The following is a 14,985-nucleotide window of genomic DNA, read 5'->3' on the forward strand; positions in this document are numbered from 1 at the left end:
GATTCCATGTTGACTGGCTGGAAAGCAACCCATCCTTGCATTTATATGAACCCAAATGAATTTACTCTGATAAGGAAATGTGTCAGGTGCATTGCAAATTAATGCAGGCCACATTGACAGCTGTCAGGCATTAATATATTTGTTTATTATGGAAGATTTTGTGTGAAACGATTGACATATAACATCCTCATCTGCTTGATGTCATTAGGCTGCTTGATGTTATTTTTTTGCATTACTTTTTTGTACAGTCAGATCCACCATGCACTCATGCTGTCATGCACTTTTACTTTGCACAGTTGCAGTTACAGAAGACCCAGTATTTGCAACTAGGGCAGAATCGTGGACAGTACTATGGAGGCTCACTGCCCAATGTCAATCAGATTGGAAATGGCAACATTGACCTGCCTTTTCAGGTGAGCTGGTTTGTTTTTGTCCAGAGAAACCTTCAGGAAAAATAATGGATGGTGTACGTTTTAACAAAAAGCAGCCCACTCTTAGATTGGATTTTTGGGGGATCTTGTGGTTCACAACAAAACGGAAGTTTACATCAGTTCTTCACTGTCGTGGAGTTTGTTTTTTGAAATTTGTAGTATATCATTGCTTGTCATGGCTTTCCATTCTAAAATACATTTGCCAGCTCAAGCTTCAGTATGGGCCCCCATGGCTTGACTCATTTTGAAATGAACACATTTGCACCATCAGTCCTGAGACCTTTCTGGTACATTTTAGCATGTTGTTGTTGTTGTGTGAGATAGTTTCATCGTTGCCCTCAGTGACCTGTGAGTGTTCACTCTAGAATTCTGTGCTGGATACCAGTCGCACAACCAGGCATCACGGATTGGTGGATCGTGTTTACCGTGAACGAAATCGCATCACCTCTCCCCACCGCAGACCTCTTTCGGTTGACAAACATGGACGTCAAATATCCTTTTTCAAGTGAAGTATTATTTCCTTAGCTTGAACACATCCAATTTTCTGAATTAGCATCAATTATTTTTCATATAAATCAGTTGAGTTTATAGTCAAAATATAAAATAATAATAATAAAAAAAGCTGTATTTTATGGATGGATTATGTATTTTATAAAAAAAAATGGCCAATAAATAACTGCCATTAATTTTGTTTTTTTTAGGAAAATTAATATAAATGTACCCATTTCGATATCCAAAATGTTCATATCAAAGAGCGCTAACTAAGACATTATTTATTGTTGTATTTTTATTTTCTGCACAGAAAACGTACCAATGAAATTTCTTCCCCTGTTGCACTCCACCTCTATTACTCATCAAATTTTACAATAATGAGGCACTAACACAAACCTTTTTATTTGTTCTTGAAGCTAACAAACACTGGAATTTTCTTCTCCATTGGCTCTCTGCGGCCTAATGAGCCAAGAGGCATGAAATGAAGCTGCGGCCAATTTTTCATTCCTCCTTCTTTATTAGCCCTAACTCAATTCACATCGACAGCTGCCCCTACAGCTCAGTTTACCTCTCGCCGCCACCAGACACAAGCTGGAGAAGGTAAGCAATCTCCCCTTTGCCATTTTCCCCAGATTGAAACCCGGCACAGCCAATATTGTGAAAATTCAATGACGTGAACACAAGCTGAGCAATATACGGTGTATTTGTAACAGAACAATTGTTTTCATAGGTAGGAACTTTCAAATGTACAAAAGCCTCATTTCTCATTGCAGGACAAATTCCGATTCCGCCTTACACCAGAGTACCATGAATCCCAAACCCCAAGAGGTGTTTGCTGGCGGATCACAGGAGCTTCAACCTAAACGAGGTATGCGCTTGCAAAAAAGAAAAAAAAACGACTTTTATTCATCCCTTGCCGCAATCCTTGTACAGCAAATGTCACAAAGCCGCACGTTCGACTTAAGCGGGTGCAGATCGCAAGCATTCATCAAATATTTATCTAGCTGTAAAGATACGGCTCGCTGCTGCTGCTGCCGCCGCCCGCCAGAGGAGTAGAATCTCTCAATGGAGCTGACTCAATGTGATGGAGAGCGGCCGATGAATAATTCACTGATCTTCCACCGATTGCGTGTGCCAAGCCCTGATGTAGTGAAACCTTAATTGGTTGGCATCCACCCAGTCTGCCTGGTGGTCGGTCACCTTGCTATTTTTAGGAATCCCGCGCACAGCGTTGTAATCTGGCTGGCCGGGATATTGATGAGTCATTTCTCGCCCAGTCATTATGTGTCATAGCGAGCGATTGTGTCTGGCTGTTTGACTAATTGATACCGCTGCTAACTGACTAACAGTGCCCGGGACGGAGAGCTTGGAGACAAACGCGGACAACGATGCACAGGAACAGCTGTGGGATGACAAGAAGGTACCGACGGGCTGCATGTTTTGCGTAGTTGATGTACACAAAGCTTTCAAATGGAGATTGAAGCTTGTCCTGTCTTCAGGGGGATTCACCAAACCATAACACATGTGACGTCCCGGGAATCAAGTGAGTGTCCACCCTACGCCGCGATATCTTCTCGAAGATTGAATCGGTGTCTTTGTCAGAAAGGTGATAAGAATTTATTATTTTTTTGCTAGCATTTTCCCATCACCAGACCAGGAACTGAACCCGGCCGTGCTGCCTGCTGCACACAACACAGGCGGCTCATTACCTGATCTCACCAACATCCAGTTCCCTCCACCTCTGTCCACTCCACTGGACCCTGAAGACACAGTTGCCTTCCCATCCCTCAGCGCGTCCAACAGCACGGGCAGCTTGACCACCAACCTCACCCATCTAGGCATCAGCGCAGCCAGCCATGGTATTTTTTCTTTTTCTTTTTTTCTTTTTTTTATTTGATTCATTATTATTATTTTTTTTACCTCCAGGGATCCCTACTTCCGCTCAGCCCACTATGACTGTCGCAGAACAGCGCCGCCAGCCTCCCGTGGTGCCACTTACACTAACCCCCGACCTCCATCTTCACAAGTCCACACAGCAGCTGTCGCCCACCCTCTCCCCACCCGTTAACATCACACAGGTGATATTTTGCTTCCCTTGCTTTTGTTTTACTCTTCAGTGAATCATTTTGACCATTTGTGGCTTTCCCTGTAGATATTTCCAACGGACCAGCAAACCCTGGAGCAACAGCTTTCCCAGTTCCCTCTTTTCAACCATCTGACTGCTCAGGCCCAGGCTCAGTTGCTGAGCGATCTGCAGAAGCAGCCACTGCAGGGCATCCAGCTCATCACTCTGCCGACTCCTGCCTCCACCGGCGCAGGCCCCGCCACTGCCAACAGCCCATCCCCGGACAGCCAGACCTCAGCCAGCATCAGCTCGGTAAGAAACTCAAAAGCTCGTCTGTGGAATGTCAGACGCTACGACGCAAAATGAGTTAAAAACAAAAGACTGCAGATGAATCGGAGCTCGACAAAGCTAGTTTGCTGTTAGCGAGTGTCGCAGTTGACGTTATGACTCCACCTCGCACATGGTCACCCTACGAGATTTGTGCGTGTGACTAGCATGGAGCGTAGCGCTCGCTAACCCTCTTCCCTCCAACAGTATCGCAATCAGACTGGCTCACCAGCCACTCAGTCTCCAACCTCCCCAGTCTCCAATCAAGGCTTCTCCCCTGGCGGCTCGCCACAAGTAAGAGCCCACCCACCAAGCTAGCTGCTTTTTGGGGAAGGGCTTTGTTCCAGGGGGGCAAGCTAAAACGTTGACAAGCTGCTTTTCATCCCGCATCAGCCGCAGCGCACTGCACATAACTCATTTCACTCTTTGCCGTGCATGACGTTACAGCCGGTTTGTTGACGGAGCTTTTAGCAGCTAGCCCGGTTGTCCATTACATCTGCTATTCACATAAACATCACAATCTCTGGGAGACAGTCATCAAAACATTTGGCAGAGGTATCCGGGATGTTGCATGTGTTTTTACACTTCATCCCTGATAGAAAGGAAAGCAACTTTGGCACAACTAGCAAAACTAAATATACAGCTGCAACATGTAGGAACTCCACCATTATGGCAGCCGATTCAACTTTGACCTCATGTATCGTGTTTTGGAAAAATCAGAACACTGACGGGCCTCCTCATGAGCATCACCCGCTTCTGTCACCGCTCAGTGCTTCTAGTTATGACACCACTGTCTGCTTGCTTTTTCTGTTGCTTGGGGATGTCTGCTCATAACTCATTTGACTCTTCTTGTATCAATGCTGCGCTTCACATCCAACCTGAAATGCGTGGCTCTTGTCTTCTTATTCCAGCATATTCCCGCGGTGGGCAGCATATTTGGCGACTCCTTCTATGATCAGCAAGTGGCATCAAGGCAGACCAACGCTCTGTCCCACCAGGTGACTATCTCCGTAGGTAGTTGACACAAGCAGGAGGTTGAACATCTGGATTGACTCGCTCTTTATTTGAAAGTTGGAGCAGTTCAACATGATTGAGAACCCCATCAGCTCGACTGGCCTGTACACGCAATGCTCCACCCTCAACTATACTCAAGCCGCCATGATGGGTCTTAGCGGCGCCAGCCTACAAGAATCTCAGCAACTCGGCTACAGTAGCCATGGCAACATTCCCAACATAATCCTTACAGGTAAGTTGCGTCTCTCACCGTGCCACTGTTGTATGACTTTTAAGAACCTCTGGTGTGCTTTGGCAATGTCACATATCTGTAAAGAACAGCTATTCTGATATCCTGCACGTACGTTCAAGTAGAGAATCTGCAAAAAACGCCGCCCAATAAGAGGACTGATTTTCAAATGTAACTTGACCGGTTTAGTAGCGATTAGAAAACGAAGCTTCAAATTTGCTTCGTGAAGCGGTTGTTGTAGATTTTGGCCCCTCTGGATGGCGCTCTCTGTTCCACATCGGGCACAAAGTACACTCACCATTTTTTGGCCTTAGTACCTTTTCTAATTTAATTGAAAGTGTATGAATTAGCGTAGCATTTGGTCACAGGGTGTTTTTCTTTTCATCGACGCGGCACATTCCAGTCACAGGTGAATCCCCGCCGAGCCTCTCCAAAGAGCTCACCAATTCGCTGGCGGGCGACGTCAGTTTCGATGCAGACTCTCAGTTCCCTCTGGACGAGCTCAAGATTGACCCCCTCACCCTGGATGGGCTTCACATGCTCAACGACCCCGACATGGTGCTGGCCGACCCGGCCACGGAGGACACGTTCAGGATGGACAGGCTGTGACTGTGGCGCTGCGCAATTAGAAGATAAACACTCGAACGGAGGAGGAGGAGGAGGAGAGACAAAGGGCTGGCTGGGGTGGATCCCCCCCCGTCCCTTGTTGCATGGCCACGACTCGCGCTCGACTCGGTAAAAGCCCTTTGACACAATGACTGCAGGGAAAAGGACGTCCTGTGGCTTCCGGGGTATGGCCTCGTTGTCCTTTTTAAAAAGAGATTGGTCGCTAGCACGGCTGTGTTTACAGTGTACCATGAAATGCCACATATTTTCCAAAAATGCACATTTATTTCCTATTCATATTCACTTTAATCTTATTTTTTATTTATATTTGGTGGTCGCAGGGTTAGCTGCAGAGACATTGGACTAAAGCATACGTATCATATCAATCATGAAAAAAAAAAGAAATGCTGTTGGTTTTCCTGCCTGCGTTCAATTTATCGGGTATTCAACAGCTATCACACTCAAAGCTTTATTTTTGACAACCAAATGTTGTTGTTGTTTTTTTAAATCATGCACTGTGTGTTTTGATGCGGTTTGAATTTTCTTCTTTTTTTTCCGTTCATACATCTGATGCCAAAATGTTCTCGGTAGGCAGTGTAAATCTGCACTGATGTAATTTATTTCTGAATTTTGAACATATTGTATCCGTGTTGAAGCGACTTGTTTTTTGAAGGAGTGCAAAACCTCCCCATAGTTGCTCTTTAGTGTTGGATGTGCCATATTTGTTACTGTTAGCCCAGAAGTGACGGTCAACTCATCGTAACTTTGTGCCGGAAAACACACACGCTCCAAAAGCAGGGTTGTTTTTAGATGATCAGGTAAAACGACTTAATGGGAAAGCCTAATTAATGATCTGACCGAGAAAATCCAACAGACTGGGAAGGAAGCTGTCTGTCAAATTCCAAATCTTTTTTGAAGTCGTCACTGTGAAAAATCACCTGATTTTGCCTTACATCAGTATTCTTACTGTTAAGTGTCGAACATATTTTCGTAACTTCTTGTAACATTTTCTCGTATTTGAGAGAGACGTTTGTGCTATTTGTGCTTATGTTGTGTCCAGTCTGACAAATCAATGTACTGTATTTTGTAGCGGTACACTTTATAGCCAAATTATTGATGTTTTATTAAGTGGGTGAAAGGGGGTAAAAAAAAAAAAGTAGTGGATATATGTGGAGGAGCGCAAATATGGGGAGGCTTTTTGCTCCTTAAAGGGAAGCTCTTACAAAAATCCCGTTCACGAGGCAGGCTGCAAAATGCCCACCTAGAAAATATTTATACTACAGTACCTGTGTCTTTACATAGGAAAACTAAAAATGGTCTTTCTGAGAAACATCTAACATATGCCATTTTCACCAATCATGGTGACTAAAACAATCAGGGAAAGGTGGTGGAAACAAAGTGTTTACAGATTTTCCAATTCATGTTTACAAAGAGACTTGATTTGATTGAGCAGAGAACGACCCCTGGTGACCTTTTGTCAGAGTTTCCCTGAGTGTGATCATGTTTGGTATATCCTAGCATTTGTGTACAGACATGCTGCTCATTTTGTGCTCTTTACTCAACGCTTGTCCAATGGGGGGGGGGGGGCTCATTGCTGTCTTTTTACTGTCAAGCATGGGTCTAACTGTACTTTAACAGATGTCCGGTTCCTATGCAAGCGAGACGTTTCAAGGAAAAATCCATCTTGGGGGTTCCCCCACATGCATCAGTTGAAGAGTAGTCACTCTTTGTCGGCGAGCTACTTTTGAAAAAAGCGTCACAATTTGAGATGGTGTTTTTAGCTTTCTAATTATTTTATTTCTAATGATTCATGATGACCAAGAGCTGTAATTGTTTCAGCATGGTGCGGTGCAATTAGTGACCCATTACCAGCTTTTATTTATTTTTCATTTTTTTAATTCATTTATTTTAAGCTTGCAGTTATTACATTAGGGAAACAACACCATTTATTCAGGCTCGTCTCAAATCAAATAATTCAGAAAAAAACAAAACAATCCAACTTACTCAAGTCCAGACATGTAAAGAAAACCCAAGTTGGATTTTTCCTTTTTGATGACTTTGCCGTTTTCATTCATCCAATCAGTGTGCAACGGCAGCAGCCGTCTGTCATTCCTGTCTGTAATGCTGACTAATCTTTATCGTACCTTGTACATATAGCTGAAACAATGCATGAAGAATCGGACAGTTCAACCCTCGGAATGAAGTCGGTGTAACATAACGCTGTCACCAAGTCTCCAATGGATGCATGTAGGGCTTCTTACTTCTGTCCCCCAGTTTATTGACCTCCAAGTCTGTATTATGCTACTTCATGACTCACAAAAGAATGTACTGGCAGTATCCTAGTGACACGGGAAGGGAGGGAGGGGGGGGTCCATATTCATCCTCCTGTTACACTCGTTCTCTTCCCGCTGTAGCATCTCACCGCATCCGAGTGCGTTTTCTCATGGGAAAAAATGTGCCCGAATCTTTGCGCTGCAGTCAAGGAAACGGGGGCAGGGGGGTTGCAGGGCTCTGTCTCACGACCACGGCGGTTTGGCATGTGCACTGTTTTGTTTTGTGCTACCTGAAGCTTCTGCGTTCCAGTAGGCCGCATGACACACCAAGTCGATTTGGATCCCATGTATGCTCTCACTCTTGGCTCTTATCTATGCGCAAGTGACATCATGATATGATTGTTTGTATTTGTTTCTCTTGTTTCTGTATCGTTGCCTATCATGTCAAGTTTTTGGGTGTTTTGTTCATTCCTTCCCTGTTTTTGTGCAATGTCTAGTCCTCTAGTTGCTTGGCACTTTATTTGTGATTTCCTGGCTTTTTTTAAAAACAGGGATTTATATTTGCCTGATTTGAATGCTGACTGTTTCACACCAGATGTATAGTCCGGAGATATTTTCATGTCAAAGAAAAAGAGGAATTCTCTATTTTTTATTTGTAAACTATATTTCAGCTTGTCTTGTTGTTGTTGGTTTTTTTTAAATTCCGTGAAGGGGATGCAAATATAGAAAGGGCTTAATTTGGTGCAGATTGCGCTGTGTGTTGCAAAAGAACGTCGCTCCGAATGTAATTCTTGTAGGTCGTTTCAAAACCCCCTCGAACGTAATCACCTGGAGATTTATGTTGTGATTATCTGTTTGAAGTAACGACAAAATCCATCTGGAGCGCCCGAGGCAAACTGCCAAAATACAGTGCTGCAAATCTATGTCGATGATGTCACTACAGCACGAGATGCTTTCTGCAAGGAACCGGCGAGGTTCTGGTGTATTTGTTACAAAAAAAAAAAAGGGTTTTATTGTGTCAGATGTTGAAGGTGCTCTTCAGCATGATGATGAATGAATAATATGGAACAGACACAAGTTGGCAGCTAATACAACTTTAAAGGAAGGAGAATGGCTTCATAGTTTATTTCAGTTTTACAAAAGATGACTTTTTTTTTTTTTTTTGTCGTCGAGGGGAACCCATCAGTCAGGTCTTGTGTGAATTTTGCAATATTTGGTGGTTGTGGTGAAACGCAATTCTTCAGGCTGCAGGCTGGACAGATCACCTCAAAAGATGGCTTTTTTTATTATTATTATTTTTGGGCTTATTTGCATGCTTTGGTTTGACACCTGTCTTACCTCGCAGGACTACTTAGCACAACATGCACTCATTTTTTTGGCTTCATTGAGGTGAACTGTCTCAAAAAGCAAAAGAGCGACATTCTGTATTTTGAAGGTGTAATCTTCAGTCTTGTATGTTTCTTTTTGGTCTGACTAAACGGTCCCTTTAATTCAACGCGGTTTTCCAAAGAACTGCAGTTTGTTGAAAAAGTGTAAAAGGCTTCAGAAAATGCTATTTAAGTTCCTCTTTAAGCTTCTAGTGAGAATAGCATTTTATCACTGTTGTCCCGTAAGTCGTAGTAAAGAATCTGTAGGTATTTATTTGTTGCCATGTGATTCTCCTAATGTGACCGTTTGTTTATAAGCTGAAAGAAAAAAAAAAGTCAATTAAATTGAATGTGGATGACACATTTTTTCTGCACATAGTCTTGATTTTGCAAAAAATGTCGCCACTGCAAAAGTCAACATGGCAGCGTGTTGCCGTGGACTTGCATGATGTTTCAATCCACCTGAAGATTGTTTTTTTTTTGTAATCTGTATTTCCAAATGCAAATTTGAAAGATTATTTTGAATATGTGCATGCTTGGGAAATGGTTGGTTAACACTAAAACCTCTTGAGCTATATGAAAAGTTTTGCTACTTAAAGTTCAGGTTTTCTTCTTGCATACACTGTCAGAAATGTCCTCTTCTGATAAGTTGACATCAGTCTGAGATTTGAATGTGATTGGAGTTTTTCCCCGAAGGCTTTGTTGATCATTTCTTTCAGGCCACCAGCTGAACATGCCGTGCACGATAGGTGTCAAAGTCTTCCGGGATAGTGTCTGCAGACAGAAATACGCAATTAGCTGACTAATTTATTTATTTTTGCCAAAAGGACCAGACACAACAAGGAACAAGAGAGTAAGATTGCCCCGGTTATGTCTGGAAGAATCTGAGAGTCTCCATCAAACACCTTTGGAAAAAAATCGAGCAAATGATCTTGGATAATATAGGAAGGAGTCAAAACGTTCCTCACCATTGCATCGGTAACGCAGGTTGGCCCAGATGATGTTCTCCTGGGAGAAGCAGAAGACTCCGAGTCGACCTCCCCGCATGGTGGCGTCTATGATGACACCTGTGTCTGCCACCAACTGAGGACCCTCATAAAATCGAACCCTGTACCCCAAAAAGAGCAGATCTTTAAAGTAGAACAAAGCAAAATTTGGCTTGTTGCCAGTCCTCCACCTGATGTATCCATCAGCGGGTCGGTGCTGGAGGAACCAACGATACGACGTCTTGTCCTTCCAGCCGACATTGCGAGCATCTTTCCAAAGTAGTTTCACCTGGTCGCTGGTGTCACCGGTGTGCCAAAGGGCGTTCCTCAAGTTCTCACCGGGCCCCGTGTTGGACTTTACGGCCTTTCCAAATCCACAAATTAAACTGAGTGTCAATCTGGGGCAACATCTCGCCTGAGAACCATTTGGCCTTCCACAACCTTCAGTTGGATTCCTGGTTCCGCCACAGCTCTGAATGGGTTGGCCTGCCAGTAGATCTGCTCCACCTGCTTCCACATGACCACGTAGAAACTGGAGCTGTCCTGGTACCCGAAAATAAATCCGGCATAGTCGTCGTCCGTCCGAGTGTTGACGTGAAATGTCCCTTCGAAATCGACACCGCTAAAAGCAGTGTAACCTGGGAAGGGAGAAATGCAGCTTTAATGTTAGAAATAAAAGAAATATGAATTCCCCTTGGATCCCATGGAGCCCAAAAATGTCATTTGTAAATGCATCAGCTCTAAGCCCCTCCCACTTTCAAAAGTCCACAAGAAGAAGAATCTTACCAACCGCCAAGCCCGGATCACTATTCATTGTCTGGACAATTTCTCTCCCCTGCACAAGAATTCAAGAAAAATACTTGAGTGCATTCTTGGACTTCATCGTCTAAAATAGTTAAGCGTATGAAATCAAATTGACCTGATCCAGCACCACCCAGTTGGGGTCAATCTGAGCATCCCCCTCTGGATCTAAAACCACCGTCTGATACTCCCGGAAATCGGTGAGCGTGACCTCGGCGTTTTCAGGACAAACGTCGATGGTGTCGATGATGGTGTCGTTGTCGAAATCCCGTTCACACACATTACCTACGCCATTGCCTGGAAGGATTCATGACCAGATGTGATTGTCTGATTTTTTTTCCCCACCTGCAGCAATCCCTACCATCAGAGTCCTCCTGTAGGGGGTTCGGGATCAAACGGCAATTATCGGGACCCGGCGGCAGCAGGTCCGGAATACCATCGTCGTCGTCGTCATCGTCACACTCGTCTCCTTTACCGTCTTTGTCGGTATCCAGCTGGGAGCTGTTAATGACGGCCGGGCAGTTGTCTCGAGAGTCTTGGTGACCGTCGCCGTCACTTTGGAGATAATCTTTGATTGGCATGTGTAGGATGTTGGTCACTTCAAGCGCCATTTGTGTACCTGTCTTTGTTGGTGTCGCAAGGGTCTCCAATCAGGTCGTTGTCCGCGTCCGACTGGAAGCAGAAAGTTTTAGAAATACTCTTTTGGATAGACACTCATTCAGTGCCATTGACGATTATAGACGTCAAAGATGTTAACTGGGTTATCTGACCTGGTCCGGGTTGTGATCGTAGGGACAGCTATCACAAGCATCTCCAACTTTGTCTCCATCACGATCTATCTGATTAGCATTCGGAACTCTTTTGCAGTTGTCCAGATAATTGGGGATTCCTGAGATCAATCAAATCCCATTTTCTTCAAAGATGTGACAAATACGTTGGCCGGCATGAGGTATACTAACCGTCCCCGTCGATATCGTCATCACATTCGTCACCAAATTTGTCCACGTCGGTGTCCTTTTGGTCATTGTTCTTGACGGCACGGCAGTTGTCGCAAGCGTCACCAAAGTCATCTTCGTCGATGTTCCTTTGGTCCACGTTGGGCACCAGCACGCAGTTGTCCTGTAGGCAAGTACGCTCTTTACGTGAATAGTAGAAATAACAATGCTGTATTATTTGGAAAGAAAAGGTTTATTTGACAGGCACTGACTGACCTGTGTGTTGGGGATCCCATCTCCGTCTGCATCGTCATCACAAGCATCTCCGATTCCATCACCATCAGCATCCTCTTGACCAGAATTGGGCACGGTGAGACAATTGTCCTGCAAAGAACAAAAAAGATTACCGTAATTTTCGGACTATAAGTCGCACCGGAGTATAAGTCGCACCAGCCATAAAATGCCCAAAAAAGTGAAAAAAACCCATATATATGTATATAAGTCGCTCCTGAGTATAAGTCGCCCCCCCACCCAAACTATGAAAAAAAAACGCGACTTATAGTCCGAAAATTACGGTACCTGCTTTTAAGTTTGGCACTTGCAGGGTTTTTTTTTCAATATTCAATCATTTTAAATGTGTATTCTTTGTTTGATTGAGGGTGTGGGTGACTGTTTTCCATAATAAACACATTTTATATATATATATATATTTTTTTTCAATGCAATTTGTTGGTATCAATTACCGTAATTTTCGGACTATAAGTCGCGTTTTTTTTCATAGTTTGGGTGGGGGGGCGACTTATACTCAGGAGCGACTTATATACATATATATGTTTTTTTTCACTTTTTTGGGCATTTTATGGCTGGTGCGACTTATACTCCGGTGCGACTTATAGTCCGAAAATTACGGTATATGTGAATTTTCACAATTTCACACGACTCAACACATTGATTTCACATCAACACATCTATGTATGAAGAAATTGGGACTCTAACCCCCGCTGCTCTCCCTCCATAGTGCCTGTGACTCACCTTGGCACAGTTCCTCTCAGCGCAGTCCAACCTCTCATCTGGGAAACCATCAATGTCGATGTCAGGTCCACACAGGAAACCATTGCCCGCCCATCCAACTCCACACTGTAAGCACATTTTATGGCTCACACTATTATGACTTGTGTTTCAACTCAATCTTCCATCTCCAAAATATACAAAATACATAAGTGCCATGAGGAAAGTGTCATTTGCTTACTTGACATTCAATCTTGCCATCTCGAGGGAGGATGCACTCGGCGCTGGCGTGACAAGGGTTGGGCTGGCCGTTCCCACACGCCCTCTCGGGTCGGCAACCCTGCCGCTGGTCACCTACGTAGCCCCTCTTACAGGGGCCGCATCTGAAGGAGCCCTGACAGATCAAATCAAATCAGTCATTGGTGTCAATTCCAAAAAAAAAAACTATTCACTCGACTCGAGCACAAGTTCAGGAAGAATATTTTGTATTTGCACCAAGGTTGCATGGAATCAATACTTACTGGCGTATTCATACAGAAGGAATTGTCAACACAGCCGCCATTTGTGTGGATGGCACATTCATCAATGTCCTTGCATACCTTTTGTAAGACAAACACAATCAATAACGTTGCATTTCACAAGATGAATTGAATTTATTATTTTCTCAAAAACACCATAAACAACGATTCTTATATTCTTCTCATATTTAATTCTCATGAATAAATATAGATGTATCAAAATAAAGAAATGATATAATAAATAAATAAATAAATAAAAAATATCAAAAACATCCATTTCAATATTGTACCTGTATAATTTCCAACAAATCAAAGTGATGAATACCCGCTGTTGTAATATCGTTTACCTGCTTGTTGGCGGTGGCGTAAGCGATACCGATACCGTGTACTTGAGGTCCAGCGTATCCCGAGGGACACAAACCACAGCGGAACCCCGGGGAAGTGTTGATGCAGCGCACACCCATGTGGCATGGGATCACAGAGCACTGCAAAGGACACTCATATCATACTTGGACAGATTTAAAATCCTCAACCCAATATACGTGACATTTAACCTAGCTAGATTGTCGTTTCTCTGCATACCTCATCCACGTCAACACAGTAGGTGCCATTGCCCTCCATGCCTTCTGGACAGGGGCCACACCTTGGCCCGTAAGGCGTCTCCATACACCTTACACCAGTGTAGCAAGGATTGGGCACACAGGAAGGACGAGGCCGACCCCTTCCCATCCCTGGGGTGTCAAAGGTCATGTAAATTATTTTGACTTGATCTCAATAATTGGTTATAATATATTTTGGCAATCTCCAATCAGTGGTGATAATGATGACTCACTCACCACAGGCTTCACACTCCATCACTGAATTCTTGAGGAAAACCATTTCTTTAATCTGTAATGTAAAAATAGTTGCTTTTCATTATTATTATCCCTGGATTCGGTGTGTGCTACTTTTTTTATCAGTCCAATCAAGTTTAAAGTTTTCCAACCAACCACAAAAGTCTTTAGATACAAGATATAGTTTTTATTTAGTACAAAAGAAAATATTCCTAATGTATGTGTCAGTGCAAATGTTCAATTTCTGCAAAAAGTAGTCTATAAAAATCACAGTATTAATGCAAACCAGATGTGAGAGTGAATCACCATTTGTTTCAGAAGATCGTTTATCTCCGACAGGGCAAGGTTTGACTTTTTAATCTGATTTATGATTTCACCATCTAAAATTGAAAGAACAACAGTTAATAATTCTGTTGCATTGCTTTTTTTGGGAAATCGTGCGTGTGTTGACATTCCAGAGGCAGCGCAGGTTTGACTTGAATCCTCCACCTACGCATTGACTACATTTTAAAGAGCAGACAGAAACGCCGCGATGGCAGCTGCATGATTGATTCAGCAGATACAGATTTTTTGGAAGGTTATAACCTGATTCAAATGATCAGGATGATCATTCAGAACTTGATCATTTGAATCAGGTGCATTGGAGGAGGTCAGGATCTTAAAACATGCACGACAGCAGATGGACATCCCTGGCTTGTGTCCGCATTGCTTTGCCCGATGTGATCATACAGCCATAATCGGAATAATTCATCCTTTGCAAATCAAAGTATTCTCTTACCTCTCTGTCCTGCAGTTTGTCCTATGCAGAGCACACAGGTCAGCAAGAGAAAACAAAACATGCTGCCGCTGTCCGTTTATGTCTGGCCTTCTTCAAGCCTTCTGCTAACCTTCATAGGGAGACTCGCTCTGTCCTCCCTCTGCTTTGGCTTTTATACCTTCTACCCATCCATCATAAAAAAAAACAAAAAAAAACATTAACAACAAAAAACAACCCCCACTTCCCAGACTTGAGCGTCATTCCCAATTGCAGTACTCAGCCCCCTCTGCAGGAATTCCCAGAAATGAAAAGCTGGCGCTGTTCTGACGGATTTTTTATAGTT

General features: G+C 43.5%; 2 protein-coding genes and 1 long non-coding RNA gene across 5 annotated transcripts in view; 2 read left to right on the forward strand and 1 right to left on the reverse strand.

Moving 5' to 3' along the window:
* Window positions 1-6,358, forward strand: part of crtc1b (CREB regulated transcription coactivator 1b) — a 7,326-nt gene extending 968 nt beyond the window's left edge. Inside the window, exons 2-14 of one of the 3 annotated variants that reach the window (XM_037248716.1) lie at window positions 297-413; window positions 797-922; window positions 1,462-1,523; window positions 1,697-1,791; window positions 2,273-2,343; window positions 2,423-2,466; window positions 2,559-2,782; window positions 2,850-3,001; window positions 3,076-3,300; window positions 3,523-3,609; window positions 4,227-4,313; window positions 4,387-4,561; window positions 4,962-6,358. In XM_037248716.1, the coding sequence (XP_037104611.1) occupies window positions 297-413; window positions 797-922; window positions 1,462-1,523; window positions 1,697-1,791; window positions 2,273-2,343; window positions 2,423-2,466; window positions 2,559-2,782; window positions 2,850-3,001; window positions 3,076-3,300; window positions 3,523-3,609; window positions 4,227-4,313; window positions 4,387-4,561; window positions 4,962-5,167 (1,671 nt within the window). In that variant the 3' untranslated portion in view covers window positions 5,168-6,358. The remainder of the gene's footprint in view (window positions 1-296; window positions 414-796; window positions 923-1,461; window positions 1,524-1,696; window positions 1,792-2,272; window positions 2,344-2,422; window positions 2,467-2,558; window positions 2,783-2,849; window positions 3,002-3,075; window positions 3,301-3,522; window positions 3,610-4,226; window positions 4,314-4,386; window positions 4,562-4,961) is intronic. The other 2 variants (XM_037248717.1, XM_037248718.1) reach the window with 2 other exon arrangements.
* The window catches only part of LOC119121298, a 14,048-nt gene extending 7,194 nt beyond the window's left edge, over window positions 1-6,854 (forward strand). Inside the window, exon 3 of the long non-coding RNA XR_005097651.1 lies at window positions 6,658-6,854. This is a non-coding gene — a long non-coding RNA (uncharacterized LOC119121298). The remainder of the gene's footprint in view (window positions 1-6,657) is intronic.
* A 2,422-nt stretch (window positions 6,855-9,276) lies between these two features.
* Window positions 9,277-14,859, reverse strand: LOC119121294 (cartilage oligomeric matrix protein). The gene is made up of 19 exons (XM_037248713.1): window positions 14,664-14,859; window positions 14,192-14,265; window positions 13,889-13,940; window positions 13,635-13,783; window positions 13,400-13,537; window positions 13,056-13,133; window positions 12,776-12,928; window positions 12,559-12,663; window positions 11,803-11,910; window positions 11,551-11,710; window positions 11,362-11,480; window positions 11,211-11,263; window positions 10,953-11,146; window positions 10,710-10,888; window positions 10,577-10,625; window positions 10,232-10,428; window positions 9,982-10,154; window positions 9,773-9,912; window positions 9,277-9,578 (listed from the first exon to the last, which is right to left on the reverse strand). Exons 1-19 carry the CDS (start codon window positions 14,722-14,724, stop codon window positions 9,520-9,522), a joined length of 2,241 nt encoding a protein of 746 aa, XP_037104608.1. The 5' UTR covers window positions 14,725-14,859; the 3' UTR covers window positions 9,277-9,519.
* Between the last annotated feature and the right edge of the window lie 126 nt (window positions 14,860-14,985).

Source organism: Syngnathus acus, chromosome 4 (genome assembly GCF_901709675.1).
Source record: "Syngnathus acus chromosome 4, fSynAcu1.2, whole genome shotgun sequence".
Lineage (NCBI taxonomy): Eukaryota > Metazoa > Chordata > Actinopteri > Syngnathiformes > Syngnathidae > Syngnathus > Syngnathus acus.